General features: G+C 36.3%; 1 protein-coding gene across 5 annotated transcripts in view; it reads left to right on the top strand.

Annotated features, from left to right (window-relative positions):
- Window positions 1-21795, top strand: part of GREB1L (GREB1 like retinoic acid receptor coactivator) — a 262317-nt gene that overhangs the window by 134304 nt on the left and 106218 nt on the right. For all 5 annotated transcript variants that reach the window (XM_030842585.2, XM_030842584.2, XM_060310347.1 and 2 more), the window contains exons 3-5: window positions 6032-6196; window positions 6405-6602; window positions 14981-15157. In XM_030842585.2, coding sequence (XP_030698445.1) covers window positions 6040-6196; window positions 6405-6602; window positions 14981-15157 — 532 coding nt within the window. In that variant the 5' untranslated portion in view covers window positions 6032-6039. The remainder of the gene's footprint in view (window positions 1-6031; window positions 6197-6404; window positions 6603-14980; window positions 15158-21795) is intronic.

Below are 21795 nucleotides of genomic sequence, written 5' to 3'. Positions count from 1 at the left end.
CACTAACTGTGATGAAACCTTTTAAAAACTACTTTTAAAAAAATTAATGCTTACCTTCTCCAGAGAGTTGGTATTAAAAGTCAACCTTTATTAATAGCCCAAGTGCAGTACCTTGAAAATATTTTTACTTGGTCAAAAGAACTTGTTGAGGGAGATGGTTGGGTCAGTACAAGTGTATCATAACTGGCAAAAAATGCTTCGGAGTCTTATGCTAGAAGGTAGTAGTAGAAATGCCAACTCTTAATGGGAGTTTCTTGGTCTAAACACTGGAATGAATTTTATTTCCCCTGGAATCCTAAAGTACCAGGAAGAGGGTGGGGGTGTGCACATTGCAAATTCCATTGTTCTTACTGTCTTTTTGAGTAATAAGTCTATTTTTAAAACTACTTGTTCAGGGATAGTCATAGAGTTGGGATTAACTCAGTTGCTATATGATATTTTCCTTTTCATTTATTGTTATAATATTGTTCACTACTTTAAAACTTGGAAGATACCAATAAGGAAATAGAAAGATCATTTAAAAACAACTCCACCCCAATAGATAAATATTAACAGTTTATTTTATGTACTTCTAGACGTTTTTCTGCTTGCATTGATATTATCTTTACAAGAAGAAATGTATTTATGAAATTTCTAGTAAATTCATATCATATTATCAATATTGTAGTCTTTTTCTTGTGACTTCTACCTACCTAAATTGTGTCCTACCATGGATGAATGAGGGAAATTGAAATTAAATGGTGTTAACTTTTTAACAGTAATAGATTGGGCAATATCTGAAATCTACTACTTCTTTTTACACGGATGTGAGAAGAAAGACAAGGAAGATACAGTCTCAAATTCATTTCTTTTTATCATTCTTTAGGAAACTTTCTCTTGTCTTCGCGAGAAAAATTAAATTTCTTTTAGAAAGGGGAAAGATTGGAGGAAGATAGGAAGAGTTATATAAACATGCCTAATACTTTAGGGAGTTGATAAGAATGTTTTTGATTTCTAGATTTGCCACATAATGAATTAATGAAACATGACTGCATCTTCTAAAGTTGAAAACAATGGGGAAAAACGGGTATCAGCAAGAGGATTTCCAAAGTCAGGGGACATGATGCCAAATGATCTGATGCTTTGGAGTCTAGGGGCAGGCCTGTGCTTCCTCTCCTGTATGTGTACACAGCCAGCCCTCTGTATCCAAGGGTTCTGCATCCACAGATTCAATCAACCTGCCTATTCGGAGGGCCGACTGTACTATCCTTTTAATGTATGGGACTCGAGCATCTGCCGATTTTGGTACCCACCAGGGTCCTATAACCAAATCCCTGAAGATATCAAGGGGCAATTTAGTTATTCTTTGTGAAGTAATTTACTCTTTGTTCATTTTTACCTTTCATCTAACATTTAAAGTGAGGTTTGGGTTTTTTTAATTGAAGAGAGAGGTGGTGTTTTTATTTTGTTTCAATTTTTTAAATAGTTGCTTGGTTTTGTGTCTATTCATCCCATATCCTACGTTCAAACTCCCTTTTCAGCCTTGTCTTGCAGCCATGATATATGTAGACAAGGACAAATCAGCAAACAAAAATCTTCTTCCTTGATTTTAATTAATTAATTTATTTATTTTGGCTTGGCTTGGCTTGCCAATTTAGGAGTACTATATGGAGTATCCATTCCCCAGTTGGGTCATTATTGTAGGTGTTTTAACAACTGAATGGCATACATGATTAGATAGCCTAAGACGGCTGTTGCTGGAGACAAACTGATTAGAGTCCACTCCTGTCTCTTGGCCTTTTCTCATAGTATGACCTTGGGCAAGTTCCTTAACTTCTCTAGGCCTCGGTTCTCCTAAAAATGGGGGCAGTAACAGTATTTTCCTGGCAGTTAGTAAGTTCTCCATGTTACTAGTATTATAATGGTTCAACAAAGAATGTTTCCTTTCACATTTCTTGACAATAACAATGATGACAATTACTGCTACTACCATCACCACTATGACCATCACTAGTAAGAATAATAATGACAGCAGCAGCTATATCATCTGCCTGCTAGGTGCCTACCACTGTGATATGTGCTTCATATATAACTGAACATTTGAAAAATCAGAATATATATATGTATGTATTCTGAAATCTGATCTGATGCTTTAAAAAAGCCTTTGGAGAGTTAGGTTAAAGGAAAATTTTCTCCTTGTTTCCTGTGTACTTAATAACTACTATAAAAGTAGTTATTGCATTAATAATTAACTGCATTAATAATACAGTAATTATTAACCATGAAACCACTGACAAAAAGGGAATGAAAACATTACTGATCAAGTTGTAGCTTCTTGCAGTGTGTATTGCTTCTCCTTTCCATTTTCAGCAGAAAAAGAGTTGAGGAGAGATGATGGAGGCATTAGCAGGCACCTGTTTCCAAAGCTACTCTTTTCCTTACGGCTCCAGTCCCTATTCCTAAAGCCACCAGTGATAGAAGCTGCCTGTTCTACTCCACCCTTCTTTTGTCTATCTTTCTGTAGAGAAGAGAAAAAGGCTAGAGCAGAGAGGCACCAAACCACACTGTCATGGTGGTTTGTACTTGATTCCACTTGCATTTTGAGCAATTAATTAGTGGTGCAGAAAGAGCTCATATTGGGTACCATCCCTTTCTTAGAGATTTCCTCAATACCCCAAGAGTGCCTATTTGCATCTCAGAGGTCTGTAGTACTATAACAAAACATTTAATATAGTTTTCCCTGTGTAATTTCACAGTAATAAAAGAAAACATGGAAAAGCAATACAGTGCAGTCTCACAAACTTAATGTCAGCCAGAGACATAAAATATCTGCATATGTACAGAATTCACAAGTCTGTTCTTTTTGTATTTCATTTAACAACTGATTCTAAAAAGTATTTCTCCATTTTCTGACCTGAAGTTAGATTTATTCACGCTGACTCTTAGTAGGATGCTATGTCATTGCAGGCCCTGGGGGCTGTTTGAGATTCAGAGGAAAGGAAGGCTGGTAATCTAGGTGGATAAGGCCAATGATTTCAGTGACCCTAAATATTACAGCATATGATATTAAGAATACACTGCACTAAAAAAGCTTTTTCCTTTGAACTCTGCCCATCTTTGGGTAGCATTGAACTGTCAGTGAAGAACTCCATACTCAGCACTAAACAAGTTTGGGGTCAGTTCTGTCATTCTTCACCTTATCATTATCATTTTTAAAACTGCCCAGTTATGTTTTCATCTGGAATAGTCAGACCCTTCTTTTTACGCTCCCAAGGCTGTTCCATGGGTACTTCCTGTTGGCTTCGTCTGAGTATTGCTCAGGATTATGCTCTTGTAGGATTATGTGTATGTTTTATGGTGGTGAAACTGGATCGCCCATGTTTATGTTACTTTAATATTTTAATCAGCACAATATTCATTTGATATATGTCATATTACTCCTTAAACTATGCTTAAATTGAAGGGATTGAGATCATGCAATCTTCCATGTATAATTGGGCACTTCTTTATTCAACTAAAAAGATCTCTTGGAGAATGTAGGTTTTCAATGATGAAAGGAAGTTAATTTGTTGAGCAGGTAATAGATTAAGAAGAGGCAAGATTTCTAGGCATTTGGTGCTCTGGAGAAAGGCTAAAGGTCCACCTTTGAAGTTATTCCATTGTTCTCCACGAATAAAAAATCCCATGGTTGACTGTGCTAGTTCCTGGTATTTTGCTCCCTTCAACAAGGAAGAAAGGTAAAATGGCTATTCGATTTTGACTTAGATGCATAAACTAGTGACACAGCATATTTCTCTTCCAACCCGCACCCTGTTTTGATTATGCGTGGTTCTGTTGAAAAATAAATTGCTTTAGAAAAATTAAATGTTTATAGTTGTACTGGTGGGGTTTTAGAAGCTTGGGCAAAACTTGGTATTTCAGGAAAATTTCATTTGACGGGCTTTGTTGATTTTCTGCCACTTACAACTTGGAATTGGGTATTATATGTATACTTTTGTGTATGTACTTATTGTAAGAAAGAACCTAGTAATTTATTTTTTCCAGTTTTACTGATATGTAACTTATATATAACGTGTATTAGTTTTAGGCATACAACATAACTATTTGATATGTGTATATATTACAAAATTATTACTACAATTAGTTTGGTTAACATCCATCACCTCACATAGTTACAAAATGGTTTTTTCTTGTGAAGAGGAACCTAGTAATTTAAATCCATGGCATTTGGTTTCTTATTACCTACTTTGAGAAAGGTTGTCAAAATATGATTACAGCTTTTCCTCCAAATCATAGGAATCTCCAACAAAGCTTTGATAAACTGAGACCCTCCGATGGGAATCTCTGTATACTATTCACTGCTAGCAGAAATCATGTAAGAAGCCTCCTTTGCTATATATAGAAGCAGTTCAGGGCCACCAAAATCTCCTATGGAGCTCCTTTGTGTGATCTAGGAAACCTGAGAGGAGGGTTGAGGTGTGGTATGCATCACCCCTTCTCTGCTCATGGGTCATCACCACTGGATCTTGGCTCCCTTTACCTGCTGAGCCCGATGCATGCTCAGGGTCCTCTCAAATAGTCCTCCAGGGAGTCAGTCAGAGTTGGAGATACAGATGAAATTTAATATCTACCCCTCTCCTTGATGGGGAAAGTGGAGCTAAGATATTCTCAAAATTGCGTTTCTTGAAATGGGATTTACCCAAGTTAAGCCCATCCTCTAGGAGTGCAAGATTTGTCATCTAGATATTGAGTCCTGGTTCTGACCTTTACCAGTGGGGTGATAGTGGGCAAGTCACTTGGCTTCTCCAAGCCTCAGTTTTTTCATTTATGAAGTGGGAAGAGGTCATACCTACTTCAGAATACTGAGGATTAAATAAAGTAATTTTTGGGAAGTGCTTGGTATACTGTCTAGCCCAACAGTTCTTAGATTTTTCATCTCATAACCGCTTTATACTCCTAAAAATGATTGAGTTTTGTTTATGTATATTATACTTATTAGAATTAAGAAAATTTCAAAGTATTTATTAATTTAAAAAATTAACAATAAGCCCATTATATAGCAACATAAATAACATGAAAAATAACTGTATTTCCCCAAAAAAAGTTAGTGAAAAGAGTAGTCTGTCTGCTTCTGCATTCAATCTGTTGCAATATCACACATCATATAGCCTCTGGAAAATTCCACTGTAAACGTATGAAAGAATGAGGATGAAAAAGGCAAATGATATCCTAATAATAGTTTGAAAAGAGTTTTGACCTCATGGAACCCAGAAAAGGTCTTGGGGACCTCAGATCAATCGTTAGCATAGCCAACATTTAGCACCCAATAAATTTAGTTATTGATCTATATGGAAGTTTTTGTAACTAGTGATGAGAAGTAAAGGCGATTGCTTCAAAACTTCTTGTTCTGTACTTTCCTAAAGGGTCCCAAATAAGACTGTGATTCAAACTAAGCAAAAGAAATAACATTGTTTTTTAAATAAATACTAATAATACACGAACAAGTTCTTTGAATTTTAAAAGGCTCAAATCTTGCTTTCAGGAATTTGTCAAATGTATTATCATAAAGCTTTTATTTTTTTTTTTCCAGAGAAGACTCTTTTTCCCTCCTAGGGTAATAAGATCTTAGTAGAGAGAGAAGTAATTTGATATTTACTCTGAAACCACTGATACTGTTCCTATGGGGTTTTGGCAGCCCACCAGTTTAAGAAGGTGTGGCCCCATTGTCACCATGCTGGGCTTCACGACTGACAGGTCAATCTTGATTTACTAGTTGGAGAACCTTCACTTAAAGCACTTATTATGGTTTGATCCTCAGATACAAGATCCCTTAAAGGGGCTTTTTGAAAGCCCCTTTGGATTCTAAAGACAAGAAGCAAAAGTGATGTAACAGATAAATTGATAAGGTGTCTCAAGAAATATAGGTAAAGTTCATATAGTTCCAATCTTAGGATATATGGATATAGTTTATATCAGCTATCTGTGTACTTTGCAGACATATGGCCCTCTAATTGTATCAATTTTCTCCTTTCTCTTTTTCCTTGGGAGGTAGTGTAGACCATGGGGAATTCATATGCTGGGCAACTGAAATCTGCTCGATTTGAAGAAGCTCTCCACAACTCCATAGAAGCCTCTCTCAGATGTAGTAGTGTGGTACCACGACCAATTTTTTCCCAGCTTTACTTGGACCCTGACCAGCATCCTTTCTCATCTGCAGGTAAGTTTCTCAATCCCACACATTTCTAGACTCCTTTTAATAGAAGTGGGATCTCCAAATCTGGGGGGTATCTGAAATAAATGGGTTAAATGTTAGCCAATGCCAGTCTCCCTGTCCTCAGATATTTTTCAGAACTATGAATTTTTCTTTTGGTTATTTTCCCATAAGCATTTTTATTAAGTTAGCTATGATTTATTTGCTTACCCAGATGTAAAACCCAAGGTGGAGGATCTGGATAAAGATTTGGTACACCACTACACTCAAAATGGAAGCCTGGATTTTTCTAACAATCTAACAGTAAATGAAATGGAAGATGACGAAGATGATGAAGAAATGTCTGATTCTAATAGCCCACCAATTCCCTATTCACAAAAACCTGCCCCCGAAGGGTCTTGCACTACAGATGGTGGGTTGCGTTTTTGTTTTTTTTTTTCCAATTCCTCTAATATTGTCTGGCTAGTTTCCAATCATTGCATGGGGTGCTCAAGGCTGGGAACCAGTAATTACAGAAAGGAATGAGGAATGATTATGCTTTCACTCACATTATTGCCTGTGATTTCATAGCAGGTGTCTATTAAGAAAGACAAGCATTATCACCCCATCTTGTAGATGAAGAGACTGAGATTCACAGCAATTGAATGACTTCTCTGAGATGGTATGTGGCAGAGGCAAGCCTAGACCTAGCTCAGGACTTTTTCAATGCTCCAGGTGCTTCCTGCAAGAATGTGACTCTTTCAGAAACTTTATTTTAGTGATCTCTCTTTCTACGTCTTTCTGTTCCACTCTCAAAACAATTACAGAGATATCAGGTGTTTTAATATTTACCTTTTCCATATATTTTGAAAATTCATCCAGTATACTGTTATCTCTCGAAGATTAAAATGAACATATTTTGATAATCCCACTTTATTTATCTTCAACCTCCTCTTCTACCAAGGCTTTAACCACACTTTTAAAAAGAAAATCCTACGTAAAATGTTTTCAGTATTTCATGGTTTTGGTGATGTAACAACTTAAATTATACTCACTTACCTCCATTTAGTGGCATACGGTGCTGTTTTCTGGCCATCCCAGCCTGATTTCTAATTAGTTCATAATTTGATAGTTTATAGTTTGCCCATAGCTCTTCCAGCTTGGCTCATTCTAAGGTAGTTCTAAGAGTCCTCTCCCTCAAAGGCAGAACAGCCCTGAAATTTTCCTTATGAAAATGACAGTGAAATAGAGCAATACAGTGCCTGGATTTGTTTCAGCATACCACCTCCTCTTCATGGGAAATCCTCTATTTACCTAAGACTCCTAAAACTTAAAGGAAGGTAAAGCTATTTTTAGAGGCAATTTAGATAAGCAGATACTTAACACCCCATGGGCTTCTGGGGGTGCCATTCAGATGTAAAATCTGGTTGCTAATTTCTTATGTAAATTATTGGTAGGTTCCTACCCTGCTGGGAGGCAGTTGATCGTCTAAAGGGGTAAAGGGCCGCCAGATTTTAGGCCTCCAAATACTGCTTTGATTAGTTTGTGTTTACAGCTGTTTCAGTAAACTTTCCCCTCCCCCATTTAGATTACTCTGTAACCTTCAAGCTGGAGATAATTGGAGAATGCAAAATCTGGTTCTGTGAAGTGAAAACCTTGGCTATTAAGGAAATGCAGATGAGGTTTACAAAGAAGGGCTCTGTACTATGGCTCCCCTTTAAAATTAAAATCACTTGCTGCAACAGTCTTGCTTTTAAGGCAGCATGGCAGTATTACTCCCAGAAAATGCGTTTGAGAGTAGGGCAGGTTTGTCAAATAAGTTATTTGTGTGCCCCATAACGTACTTTTCTTTCCTTGACTACAGTAAATAGGCTTACACCCCACCCCCTACTTAGGGTACTTTTCCCCAGGTCCTCTAGTAGCCTCTAAAAGAAAGATCCTATCTTTCTTTCAGGATTAGTTCAGATATAATTTAAAATTACCCTAGAGGGGAGTAATAAGGTTACTTCTTATTTTATCTGAGGTTTTAATTGAGATTTAATATTTATTATATTAATTTTCTGACATATTTCTAATAGTGGGGAAGTTGAACTACCTGCTACACCAGATATTTGGATCCTATAGGTCTTGAAATATAATCACATTTCACAGATTCTTTAGCTACTTCTTTAGACACACACACAGCTTATTTTCAATCTTTTTAAAAAACTAAATATTGCTCTTTGCATAATATATTTTTTTCTTAACTGGGGATCCCTGATGATATATTTTGTATATAATTAGCTGATCTGAATCACAAGAATGAAGGTTTGGAGGAAACAGTCCAGACCCTTGTGAGCATATTCTCTAACTACGAAGTGAACTCAGGAACTTTTCCTTGACTTTGCAACCATTTCTGGCCTTGGATTGATTTCTTCGTGACCCTGTTCCTGGACTCAGCCTTGCCTTTTCTTTCTCACCTATTCTCTTTCCTCTTAATTAAATCACCTGTGTGGCTTCTGCTGGTGATTAACTGGAAGGCAAGAAGATAAAACAGGACATTTTAAAAATAGACTTTTAAAAAAATTTAAGTGTAGTTGATTTATAATGATGTGTTAATTTCTGCTGTACAGCAAAGTGATTCAGTTATACATATATATATACACACACACACACATATATATTCTTTTCCATTATGGTTTATCACAAGATACTGAGTACAGTTCCCTGTGCTATACAGTAGGACCTTGTTGTTTATCCATTCTACGTATAATTTGCATCTGCTAACCCCATACTCCCAATCCATCCCTCCCCGTTCCTTGACAACCACAAGTCTGTTCTTTGTTAGACTTTAAGAACAGATTTAGATTTACAGAAAAATTGCTAAAATAGTACAGAGTTTCTATATATCCCCACAGTTTGCCCTATTGTTAGCATGTCACATTACTAGTAATTTTAGTAATAATGAAAGTCCATAGTTTATTTGTGTTCTTTAGTTTCTACCTAATGTCCTCTTTCTGTTCCAGAATCCCATCTAGGATACTACATTAGATTTAGTTGTTATGTCTCCTTAGGCTCCTCTTGGCTGTGACAGTTTCTCAGACTTCCCTTGTTTTGGCTGACCCTGACAGTTTTCAGGATTATAGGTCAGGTATATTCTAGCAGACCTTCTATAGGAGTTTGTCTGATGTTTTTCTCCTGATTAGACTGGGGTTATGGGTTTGGGGGAGGAAGATCACAGAGGTAAAGTGCCATTTTCATCATACTATATCAAGGGTACTACTATCAACATGATTTATGACTATTGATGTTGACCTTGATCACCTGGCTGAGATAGTGTTATCTCCACTCTCCCCCCCACCCCCCGCCCCGCCCCGCCCCCATTACCATACTGTGGAAGAAAGTCACTGCACTCAGCCCACACTTAAGGAATACGGAGTTATGCTCCACATCCTTGAGGGCAGAGTATCTAATACATTATTTGGAATTCTACTGCATGGAAATTTGTCTCTTCTCCCTCATTTATTAATTTATACAGTCATTTATTTATATCATTATACACTTATGAATATTTATTTTATGTTTTGGGTTATAATCCAATACTACTTTATTTTATTTTTTTGCTCCAATTTTTCCAGTTTTGGCCATTGGTAGCAATTTCAGTTGGTTCCTGTGCCCCTTTTATATGCTCCCATGATTACGGTTTTCTTTTTAGGATAAAATAGGACATTTTCTCTTTTCATTGTCACAAGCACTTTCTGAAAAAAAAATTTTAAGAGGAGGTTTGCTTCCTCCTTCTATGAGAAAAACATTCTTCTCCTAGAATCGTCATTAATAATTATTACTTTTCACCTCTAGGTGTCCTCATATCATAAATGGGAAAACCTTCAAATGCTGTAGCACTGAAAGCTATTTGTGCTGCTTCTTTTTTTTTTTTTTTTTTTTGGTGGTATGCGGGCCTCTCACTGTTGTGGCCTTTCCCGTTGCGGAGCACAGGCTTCCGGACGCTCAGGCTCAGCGGCCATGGCTCACGGGCCCAGCCGCTCCGCGGCATGTGGGACCTTCCCGGACCGGTGCACGAACCCATGTCCCCTGCATCGGCAGGCGGACTCTCAACCACTGCGCCACCAGGGAAGCCTCTTTGTGCTTCTTAATTTGAGTGGACTGTGTAGTTTTCATTATACCACAGAAATCACTCTGAAATCATCTTTCTTCCAGAGAAAATCCTGCTTTCTTCAGATATTTTCCACACTGTGTCTTCTCTACTCTATCCCTGTTTAGCCCCAAACTGAAATTGTACTTTGCCCCCTTAATCTCCCTTTGGCTACAATGTATTGCTTTGAGAAAGCTCATCAGAAATGTCACTCTCTAATCAAGGGACACCTTTGTGACTTGCAAAACCATGAATTTTAAGGATTCATCAGCAGGTGTGAGAGAGGTGGATGCTGACATAGCCCATGGCTGGCAGGGGCTACTGTGTCAAGTACCCGCCAGGATTCAGCCTGGCAAGTTGAGTGATGAGTCTCAGCAAGGATAGGCAAGGAAGAAGCTATAGGAGAGGGTCCTACATCAGACCAGGGAAGGTGAAGCATTCTGTGAGTCAGAGCGGTCAACGAGGACGAAGGAGGCTGTAACCTGGAGTCAAGAGACCTGGGTCCCAACTTGGTGGGTTGCTGGGTATTTGACCTTGGGCTGTTTTCTTAACCTTTATGGGCCCTAGCTTCCTCATTTACATACTAAAGAGATTGGGATAGATTAGTGTTACCCAATCTTTGACTTACAAATCTCTCTTATAGTAATACATAGTCTTTTGAACCCCTTAGGAATTTAAAAACTAATTCTGTCACTATATGGCATGTGATAAAGAATAAATTTTAAGTAGAAAATATTTATTTTAGATTAGTATATTAATATACTCTGAAAAATATATATACTCTGATATTATTCATGCATGAGAAAATATTGCCTACATTTTATCATTCAGTCATTGCTGTTTAATTTACTTTAAATTCGTTGTGTAAGGAAAAGCATGTTTTGTTGACAAATTCAAAATTAAAATGTTATACTTTTGTGGGGGTGGAGAAGGGGAGCCAAGTGTATTTAAATATTTCCCAGCATCAAAAAAAGAGTCAAAATCTACTTTTAATACCCAAATTTTGGGGTTTGTATGTTTTAGGATTAAAAGGATGTACTAATTTATTTTTATAATTTTTGCTCTACGTGATGAAAACGTTTCAGGCTTTTGTTTGCAGAATTTCTCTACAAATAACATGCTGCTGAAAGAGGTAGCCTTTTCCCTCTTACATGAAAAGCCAAATTGGATTATAATCACTAAAATTTTACCTTATCATTGCTTTTTTTTTTGGTGCCCCAGAAACATAGTGGTGCATTTTATATAATTTTTTTTTTTTTTTTTTTTTTTTTTGCGGTACGCGGGCCTCTCACTGTTGTGGCCTCTCCCGTTGCGGAGGATGCACAGGCTCAGCAGCAATGGCTCACGGGCCTAGCCGCTCTGCGGCATGTGGGATCTTCCCAGACTGGGGCACGAACCCATGTCCCCTGCATCGGCAGGTGGACTCTCAACCACTGCACCACCAGGGAAGCCCCATTTTATATAACTTTATAATTTGATGAGTGGGGTTTAGGGTTGAATCTAACTTTCATATCTAGCAGAGAGCATGTTAGGTACATTTATAAAATGACTGTGTCCATCAAATCCGTGTTCCCTAAGCTTCCCATTATTAGCCAACAACCCATTATGGGTTTATAAATTAAGCAACACATCAATACATGTGACTGATAATAAAATCAATTTTAAAATGTGTAATAATCAAAACCACACATTGATATGGGGTTCAGCTGAGTGAGTCCTGAGTTCGTTCAGCTGATTTCCACTACCCCTACATGTGTAGCATGGAAAGCACTTAGAACATTCTGTTTTAAAAGTGGATATTAGGGACTTCCCTGGTGGTGCAATGGTTACAATCCACCTGCCAATGCAGGGGACACAGGTATGAGCCCTGGTCCGGGAAGATCCCACATGCCGCGGAGCAACTAAGCCTGTGCACCACAACTACTGAGCCTGTGCTCTAGAGCCCGCGAACCGCAACTACTGAAGCCCGTGTGCCCTAGAACCCGTGCTCCACAACAAGAGAAACCACCGTAATGAGAAGCCTGCGCACTGCAACAAAGAGTAATCCCCACTCGACAAAACTAGAGAAAGCCCACACACAGCAACTAAGACCCAATGCAGCCAAAAATAAATAAATATATTAAAAATAATAATAAAGTGAAAGTAGGATATTAGAATAATTATTTATTAGTTTTCAGAAATTGGTAATGTTATCTATTTTAGTTTCACTTATAGTTCCCAAGTATCATGGAATACCTTTATGAATCTCTGGGATTTTGATAACTACTTGTTGGAAAATCCTGTTATCAGATGACCTTGAGGTTCCATATAGCTCTGATGTTCTAAAAAGCTTGTAATAATTTGCAAATTGGTACAGATTGGTACAGACTTGTCTATTCTTTCTATTATGGAATGACTGAAAGTTTAGAAAGGTTGTAGTACTACTACTTAGTGACAGAGAAAGCTCCTCAAGCATCCTGTTTCCATCAATAGGTAATCATAAACCTCTCATCATTGAATTTTCTACACCATTTGGGAGGGTCTTTTATGTTTTGCCTTTTGGAGAAAGTCATAATAAAGGTGCTACCTCCTAGGGGAGATGTTTCTAGGTTTACTGTCTCTACACAAATTAATAACTCCTTTGATTAAAAAAAATTAATGCTCCTTTTAAGACTTTAAAATGCCCCTAGATTTAGTATTTCAGAATTTCATGAAAAAGTCTGTGTTCACCCCTCCAGGTTTTAGCTCTGGATTATAACTATGCTTAAGTGCTTTTTTTGGCCAAGTTGAATAATAAGCTTTTTACCTGTTCTTATATAGCAAACTTTCCATGTCTTACATCACTGGACATTATGGGACTCATTTTGTAACCTTGGACAAATACTCTTACCTTTCTGAGCCTCATTTTCTCCATATATGAAAAAGAGATAGTGATAACTAGCTAGAGTTGTTGACAGAATTAAATGAGAAAATCTCTGCAGTGTTTAGCACTGTACCTGTCTTATGTTAAGCACTCCATAAATTTTAACTGCCACTAGTATCATCATCATCATCATCATCATCTCCCAACTTTCAAACCTGTGAGTTTTGTCCCTTAATGGGGGTGGGGACAGCAGATTTTTTTAAGGGTTCTATGTATCTATAGGCTCCAAAATATGTTTGTAAACTGAATAAATAATATGACTCATGTATAAATGACTGTTGTCCAAATAAATATAGATGATATTGTGAATAATAAAATACAGATTCATTTAAATTGTTAAAGAGTTCACAATAACATTTTGATATTATTTTTCTCAATTTGTGAACACTAGAAGTTATATTTGAATTTTTTAATGTTAAAAGGGGATCTACAAGCTTGAAATGGTTGAAGCCCAGTGTCTTTATCATTCTAGTCTTTGATTTCTTGCTTTTTGTAATTCATTGTGTCTGCTTTTGAGGTTTAATTATCCAGACCATACAGCAGATACCTATGCACCATAGCTTCATACAATGTTTGGATGTTGTTTTCTTTTTATTTCTCATATACTAACTGATGGCATCCAACAGTTTCTTGGCATTTGGTTAACATCATAATATGAATTGATGCTGGGAGAACCTAGCATGGTTCTGGCGCACTTTGTATTGGGTAATAATGATGGTGGTCTCCTCAGGTTTGTGTGTGAGAGTTAGGTGTCCATCCTCCATTGTCCTGGTTTATGTCGGGTACCCACACCTGGACTGATCAGCTATGACCAGAAAGGTGGGATATTCCAGTGGCCCATCTTGGACTGGGTGCCAGCTCCAGCTCAATCGGGAATATCACAGCTGTCCAGGGAAATCACATAACTAGAGTGGTGGGAATCATTTCCCAGAAGATGTGGAGATTGGTGCTTTGTAGCAGAACATAGCTGTCCTCTGTAATATTGTTTTGTAATTATCAGTTCCTTATACATTCTTCTAATTGACTACAAGTGAGTTCTTAGAGGAAGGTATACTTTGTTCAGCTCTATCCCCAGGCCTAGGACAGCATCTGTTGCAAATCATTTTTAATAAATGACAAACTAATGAATTAATGTAATACATTATGGTTACAAAGTGGTTATGTAAGGTTGTTTTTTTTTTTTAAACTGGCCATCATCAAAAAATCTACAAACAATAAATGCTGGAGAGGGTGTGGAGAAAAGGGAACCCTCTTGCAGTGTTGGTGGGAATGTAAATTGATATGTAAGGTTTTGTCATGTCTTACCTAGTGCAAGTAACCTAAACAGTTCTGAGTTCTAGTTCTGATCCATTCATTTATGATTCACCAAACTCCGAGCTTCAGTCTCTTCCTATATGAAATGGAGAACATCTGCGTTCTATGATTGTCTCCATTTAGAGAAGTGAATTTACATTGAAAGTAAAAATACTATATTATGTGCACATTAAAATTCCATATGTTTTTCAGAGTTTGCTGTGTATTTATCATTTGCTTACTTGTGGATCAGAAAATATAAAGTCGTCAGTGTTGGCTAAAACAGTTGGAAATACCTCCTTTTAGTGTCTTTTTAGCTCTGCTCAGAGGAGCACATATGATAGATGTGTCTTTGGTTGGAGTACATGGACTTTAAATTTAGTCCTTAATAGTGATTCCCACAGGTAATCAACTCTCCAAATGGGTGATGAGGAGTTATAAACTCTCTAAACATTCCACTGTGTCCTTTTTTACTGGTTTTTAGGTTTTTGTCAAGCAGGAAAGGATTTGCGTTTGGTATCTCTGTGTATGGAACAAATCGACATCCCAGCAGGATTCCTCCTGGTGGGGGCCAAGTCTCCCAATCTTCCTGAACACATCCTAGTGTGTGCTGTAGACAAGCGATTTCTACCAGATGATCATGGAAAAAATGCACTTTTAGGTGAGTATTTCATACCTATAAAGTTCCTTCTGAGATAAAGGAATTAAAATACAAGTTTATTTTAAATTATCACAGAATTTTTAAAATCACAGAATTAGCTGGGGATTACATATTAGTTTAAGTAAGAAGCACTTTTTCATTTTGTAACTTCTTAAAAATTAGCTTTCACTTTTTTATTAACTCAAAACATTCACCTTAATGAAGAGACTTTTTAAAACTAGCATTAAAGAACACCATACAATTTATCAAAAATAAATATTTTGTGAAATAAAGTAGGATTCACTCTCCATAGAGTCATTGATCTGGATCTGATATCAAATCAACTCTCAATTATTCAACTGTGGATTATCCACTTTGTAAGTCAGTGGTAGTTTTTCTCTACCACCCATTATTTCTAACTACACTTGATTGATGTGATTCTCATTTTATATTTAGCATTAGTTCAATCAAGATAACTAGGAATATACCTATGATGTAAAATGTTTTAACTTTATGTCAGAATTGTTTTACTTTCTAGTATTACTTTGGACTTTTTTCACAACATAGCTTTCCTACATCATGGGAAATGACAAAGAGTGGGTTTACTTTTTAATTATTCTTTTTTAAATTGAAGCATAATTCATTTACAATATTATATTAGTTTCAAATGTACAGCATAGTGATTCAATATTCTTACAGATTATACTCCATTAAAAGTTATTACAAGATAATGGCTATAATTCCCTGTGCTGAAATATATATTCATGTTGCTTATCTATTTTATACTAATAGTTTGTATCTCTTAATCCCTGACCCCTATCATCCCCCCCTTCCCTTTATCCACTGGTAACTACTAGTTTGTTTTCTATATCTGTGAATCTGTTTCTGTTTTGCTATATACATTCATTTGTATTATTTTTTGAATTCCGTATGTAAGTGATATCATACAGTATTTGTTTTTCTCTGCCTGACTTATTTCACTAAGCATAATACCCTCTAGGGTCATGCACGTTCCAACAGATGGCAGAATTTCATTCTTTTTTGTGGCTGAGTAATATTCCATTGTGTGTGTGTGTGTGTGTGTGTGTGTGTGTGTGTGTGTGTATCACATCTTTGTTATCCATTTTTCTGTTGATGGATACTTAGATTGCTTCCGTATCTTGGCTATTGTAAATAATGTTGCCATGAACGTTGGGGTGCATGTATCTTTTCAAATTAGCGCTTTCATTTTCTTCGGCTATATACCCAGTACAGGAATTAATAGATCATGTAGTAGTTCTATTTTTAGTTTTTTGAGGAACTCACATTACCCTTTTCCATAGTGGCTGCACCAATTTACATTCTCACCAACAGTGTACAAGGGTTTCCTTTTCTCCACATTCTCACCAACATTTGTTATTTGTAGACTTTTTGATGATAGCCATTCTGACAGGTGTGAGATTATATCATTGTTGTCTTGATTTGCGTTTCTGTAATAATCATCAGTGTTGAGCATCTCTTCATGTGCCTATTAGCCATCTGTATGTCTTCTTTGCAAAAATGTCTATTCAGGTCTTCTGCCCATTTTTTGATTGGGTATTTTGTTTTTTTGATACTGAGTTGTATGAGCTGTTTATGTATTTTGGATAGTAACCCCTTTTGGTAATATCATTTGCAAATATTTTCTCCCATCCCATAGTTTGTCTTTTCATTTTGTTTATGGTTTCCTTTGCTGTGCAAACATTTTTAAGTTTAATTAGGTCCCATTTGTCCCATTTGTTTATTTTTGCTTTTATTTCTTTTTCCTTAAGAGACAGATCCAAAAAAAATATTGCTATGATTTATGTCAGAGTGTTCTGCCTACATTCTCTTCTAGGAGTTTTAGATTGTAGGTCTTACATTTAGGTCTTTAATCCATTTTGATTTTAGTTTTATACATGGTGTGAGGAAATGTTCTAATCTCATTGTTTTACATGTAGCTGTCCAGTTTTCCCAGCACCTCTTATTGAAGAGACTGTCTTTTCTCCATTGCATATTCTTGCCTCCTTTGTCATAGATTAATTAACCTAGATGTGGGCTCTCTATTCTGTTCCATTGATCTATGTGTCTATGTGCCAGTACCATGCTGTTTTGATTACTGTAGCTTTGTTGTAGAGTCTGAAGTCTGTGAGGGTGATACTTCCAGCTTTGTTCTTTTTTCTCAAGATTGTTTTGGCAACTCAGGGTCTTTTGTGGTCTCATATGAATTTTAGGATTATTTATTCTAATTCTGTGAAAAATGTCATGGGTATTTTGATAGAGATTGCATTAAATCTGTAGATTGCTTTCAGTAGTATGGCCATTTAAACAATATTAGTTCTTCCAATCCAAGAGCATGGGATATCTTTCCATTTCTTTGTATCATCTTCAGTTTCATTCGTCAGTGTTTTATAGTTTTCAGAGTATAGGTTTTTCATTTCCTTGGCTGAGCTTATTCCCAGGTATTTTATTCTTTTTGATGTGATCTTAAATTAGATTACTTTTCACTCTCTCTTTCTGATAATTCATTATTGGTGTATAGAAAAGCAGCACATTTCTGTATGTTAATCTGTATCCTGCAACTTTGCTGAATTTATTAGTTCTAATAGTTTTGGGGTAGAGACTTTTGGTTTTTCTATAAAAAGTATCATGTCATCTGTAAATAGTGGCAGTTTGACTTCTTCCCTTCCAATTTGAATTTATTTCTTTGTCTTATCTGATTGCTCTGGCTAGGTTTTTCAATACTAGAAGTGGCAAGAGTGGGCATCTTTGTCTTGTTCCTGAATTTAGAGGAAAGGCTTTCAGCTTTTCACCTTTGAGTATGATGTTAGCTGTGGATTTGTCATAAATGGCCTTTATTATGTTGAGATATGTTCCTTCTGTACCCATTTTGATGAGAGTTTTTATCATGAATGGATGTTGAATTTTGTCAGTTGCTTTTTCTGCATCTACTGAGATGAACATGTGATTTGTATCCTTCCTTTTGTTAATGTGGTGTATCATATTGATTGATTTGCAAATATTGAACCATCCTTTCATCCCTGGAATAAATCCAACTTGATCATGGTGTATGATCCTTTTTATAGATTGTTGGATTCAGTTTGCTAATATTTCGTTCAGGATATTTGCATCTGTATTAATCAAAGATATTGGCCTGTAATTTTCTCTTTTTATAATGTCTTGTCTGGTTTTGGCATCAGGGTAATGGCGGCCTCATAGAATGAATTTGGGGAGTATTCCATCCTTTTCAATTTTTGGAATAGTTTGAGAAGGATAGGTATTAGCTCTTCTTTATATGTTTGGTAGAATTCCCATGTGAAGCTGCCCAGTCCTGGACATTTGTTTGCTGGTAGTTTTCTTATTACAAATTCAATTTCACTGCTAGTGATCAGTCTGTTCAAATCGTCTGTTTCTTCTTGATTCAGTCTTGGCAGATTGTATGTTTTTAGAAATTTGTCCATTTCTTCTAGGTTGTGCAGTTTGTTGGTGTATAACTATTTGTAGTATTCTCTTATGGCTTTTTTGTATCTCTGTGGTATCAGTTGTTATTTCTCCTTTTTCATTTCTTATTTTGCTTATTTGTATCCTCTTTTCTTCTTGGTGAGCCTGGCTAATGGTTTATCAATTTTGCTTATCTTTCAAAAAAAACAGCTCCTGGATTTCATTGATCTTTTCTATTGTTTTTTTAAATCTCTGTATTATTTCTTTCTTTCTGATCCTTATTATTTCCTTCCTTGTGCTGATTTTGGGCTTTGTTTGTTCTAATTCCTTTTGGTGGTAGGTTAGGTTGTTTATTTCACATGTTTCTTGTTTCTTGAGGAAGGCCTGTATTGCCATAAACTTCTCTATTAGAACTGCTTTTGCTGCATCCCATAGATTTTGGAGTGCTGTGTTTCCACTTACATTTGTCTTGAGGTATTTTCTGATTTCCTCTTTGATTTCTTCATTGACCCATTGGTTTTTAGTAGCATGTTGTTTAGTCTCTATGTGTTTGTTCTTTTCCCATTTTTCTATCTGTAATTGATTTCTAGTTTTATACTGTTGTGCTTGGAAAAAAATGCTTGATATAATTTCTGTTCTCTTAAATTAGTTGAGACTTGTTTTGTGGCCTAGCACGTGATCTTTGCTGGAGCACATTCCATGTGCACTTGAAAAGAATTTGTACTGTGCTGTTTTTGGATGTAATGTCCTGTAGATATCTACTAAGTCCAGTTGGTCTGTTGTGTTGCCTTATTGATTTTCCGTCTGGATGGTCTGTCCATTGATGTAAGTGGGGTGTTAAAGTCCCTTACTATTACTGTGTTATTGTTGATTTCTCCTTTTATGTCTGTTAGTATTTTCTTAATATATTTAGGTGCTCCTGTATTGGGTGCATATATGTTAAATAGTGTAATATCCTCCTCTTGTATTGATCCTTTTATTATATTATGCCCTTCTTTGTCTTTTGTGTGTTATAGCCTTTGTATTAAAGTCTATTTTGTCTCATGTAAGTATTACTACCCCTGCTTTCTTGTCAGTTTTGTTTGCTGAAATATCTTTTTTCATCCCCTCACTTAAACTCTGTGTGTGTCTTTAGCTCTGAAATGAGTCTCTTGTAAGCAGCATATAAAAAGGTCATATTTTTTAATCCAGTCAGTCACCCTATGTCTTTTCTGTGTGTCCAATTTTTTATTGTGGTAAAATACACATAACATAAAATGTACCGCCTTAACCATTTTAAGTGTACAGTTCAGTGGTATTAAGTACATTCATCTTGCTGTGCAAGCATCACCACCATCCAACCACAGAACTCTTTCCATCCTGCAAAACTGAAACTCTGTACCCATTCAACACTAACTCCCCATTACTCCCTCCCTCTAACCCCTGACAACCACCATTTTTCCTTATTTTTTTAATCTGCCCTTTCCCCCCCAATCCTAGCCTCTGGTAACCACCATTCTACTCTCTATTACTATAAGTTTGGCTCTTGTTATCATTATTTTTTTACCCTTTGTCTTTTGACTGGAGCATTTAGTCCATTGACATTTAAAGTAACTATTGATAGTTATGTACTTATGGCCATTTTATTACTTGTTTTCTGGTTGTTTTTACAGTTCTTCTCTGTTCATTTCTTCTTCCTTTTGTTTCTTCCCTTGTGGTTTGATGATTTTCTTCAGTAGTTCCTTTCTTTTCAGTTTTTGTGTATCTCTAGTAGGTTTCTGATTTGTGGTTACCACTGGGTTCATATATGTTGACCTGTAAGTATATCTACTGTTTTAAACTGGTCGTCATTTAAATTCAAACGTATTCTAAAAGATCTACTTTTTTTACCCCCCTCCCACACATTTTGTGTTTTTAATGTCATATTTTACATCTTCATGTGTTTATCCCTTAACCATTTATTGTAGTTACAGTTTTTACAATTTTTTGTCTTTTACAATTTTTTGTCTTTTAATATTTGTATTGGCTTATTTAAGTGGTTGATCCTCAGTTCTTACTATATATTTGCCTTTCCTAGTGGGATTTTCCATTTTCTATAGATTTTTACTTCTTTTCTACTTTAGAAAACCCTTTAACATTTCTTTTAGGGTAGGTTCAATATTGACAAACTCTTAGTTTTTGCTTGTCTAAGCAGTTCTTTATCTCTCCTTCTATTCCAAATGATATTCTTGCTGGTATCCTAGGTTGCAGGTTTTTCCCTTTCAGCACTTTGAATATATTATGCCACTTCCTTCTGGCCTGTGAAGTTTCTACAAAGAAATCATCTGACAGCCTTATGGGGATTCCCTTGTATATGACTCTTTGTTTTTCTCTTGCTGCTTTTAGAATTCTCTATCTTTAACTTTTGTCATATTAATTACATGTCTTGCTGTGGGTCTGTTTGGGTTCATCGCTTTTTGGACTCTCTGTGTTTCCTGAAGCTGGATATCTGTTTCCATCTTCAGGTTTGAGAAGTTTTGTCATAATTAACTCAAATACGTTTTTGATCCCCTTCTCTCTTCTCCTTCTGGGACCCCTATAATGACAATGTTGGTATACTTAATTATATCCTAGAGATCTCTTAAATTGTTTTCATTTTTTAAAATTTGTTTTCCTTTTTTGTTGTTCTGATTGTGTGATTTCCATTACTCTATCTTCCAGATCACTTATGCGTTCTTCTGTATCTTAGTCTCCTATTCATTCCTTCTAGTGTGTTTTTTATTTCAGCTATTGAGTTCTTTATTTCTGATTGGGTCTTTTTTATATTTTCTAGTTCCTTGTTAAAGTGTTTACTGTGTACATCAATTCTTTTCCCTAATTCAGTTAATATTTTTGTTACCAATGCTTTGAATTCTTTATCTGGTAAATTGTTTATTTCTGTCTTGTTGTTTATTTTTTCAGGGGTTTACTCTTGCTCTTTCAATTGAGAGTAGTTCCTCTGTCTTTTTGTTTTGCTCAGCTTTCCCTGCCTCTATGAATTCAGGTGAAACAGTTACTTATTTCAGTCTTGAAGGGGTGTCCTTATGTGGGAGCATCCCTATACAGACTGCATGTGGCCTATGCCTTTGCTGGGAGAGCTGGATTTGATGTGGATGCAAGTCACATCCTTCCTCAGGGTGTGCTGGCAGCTGTCACATAGGTAGGAGGTGGGGCTGGAGATGGAGTGGCTAGAGCTGAAGTTGGGTGTGAGACAGGGCTTCCCC

The sequence above is a fragment of the Globicephala melas genome, chromosome 13 (genome assembly GCF_963455315.2).
Source record: "Globicephala melas chromosome 13, mGloMel1.2, whole genome shotgun sequence".
Taxonomy (NCBI): Eukaryota; Metazoa; Chordata; class Mammalia; order Artiodactyla; family Delphinidae; genus Globicephala; species Globicephala melas.
This window is presented reverse-complemented; position numbering and strand designations above follow the sequence as displayed.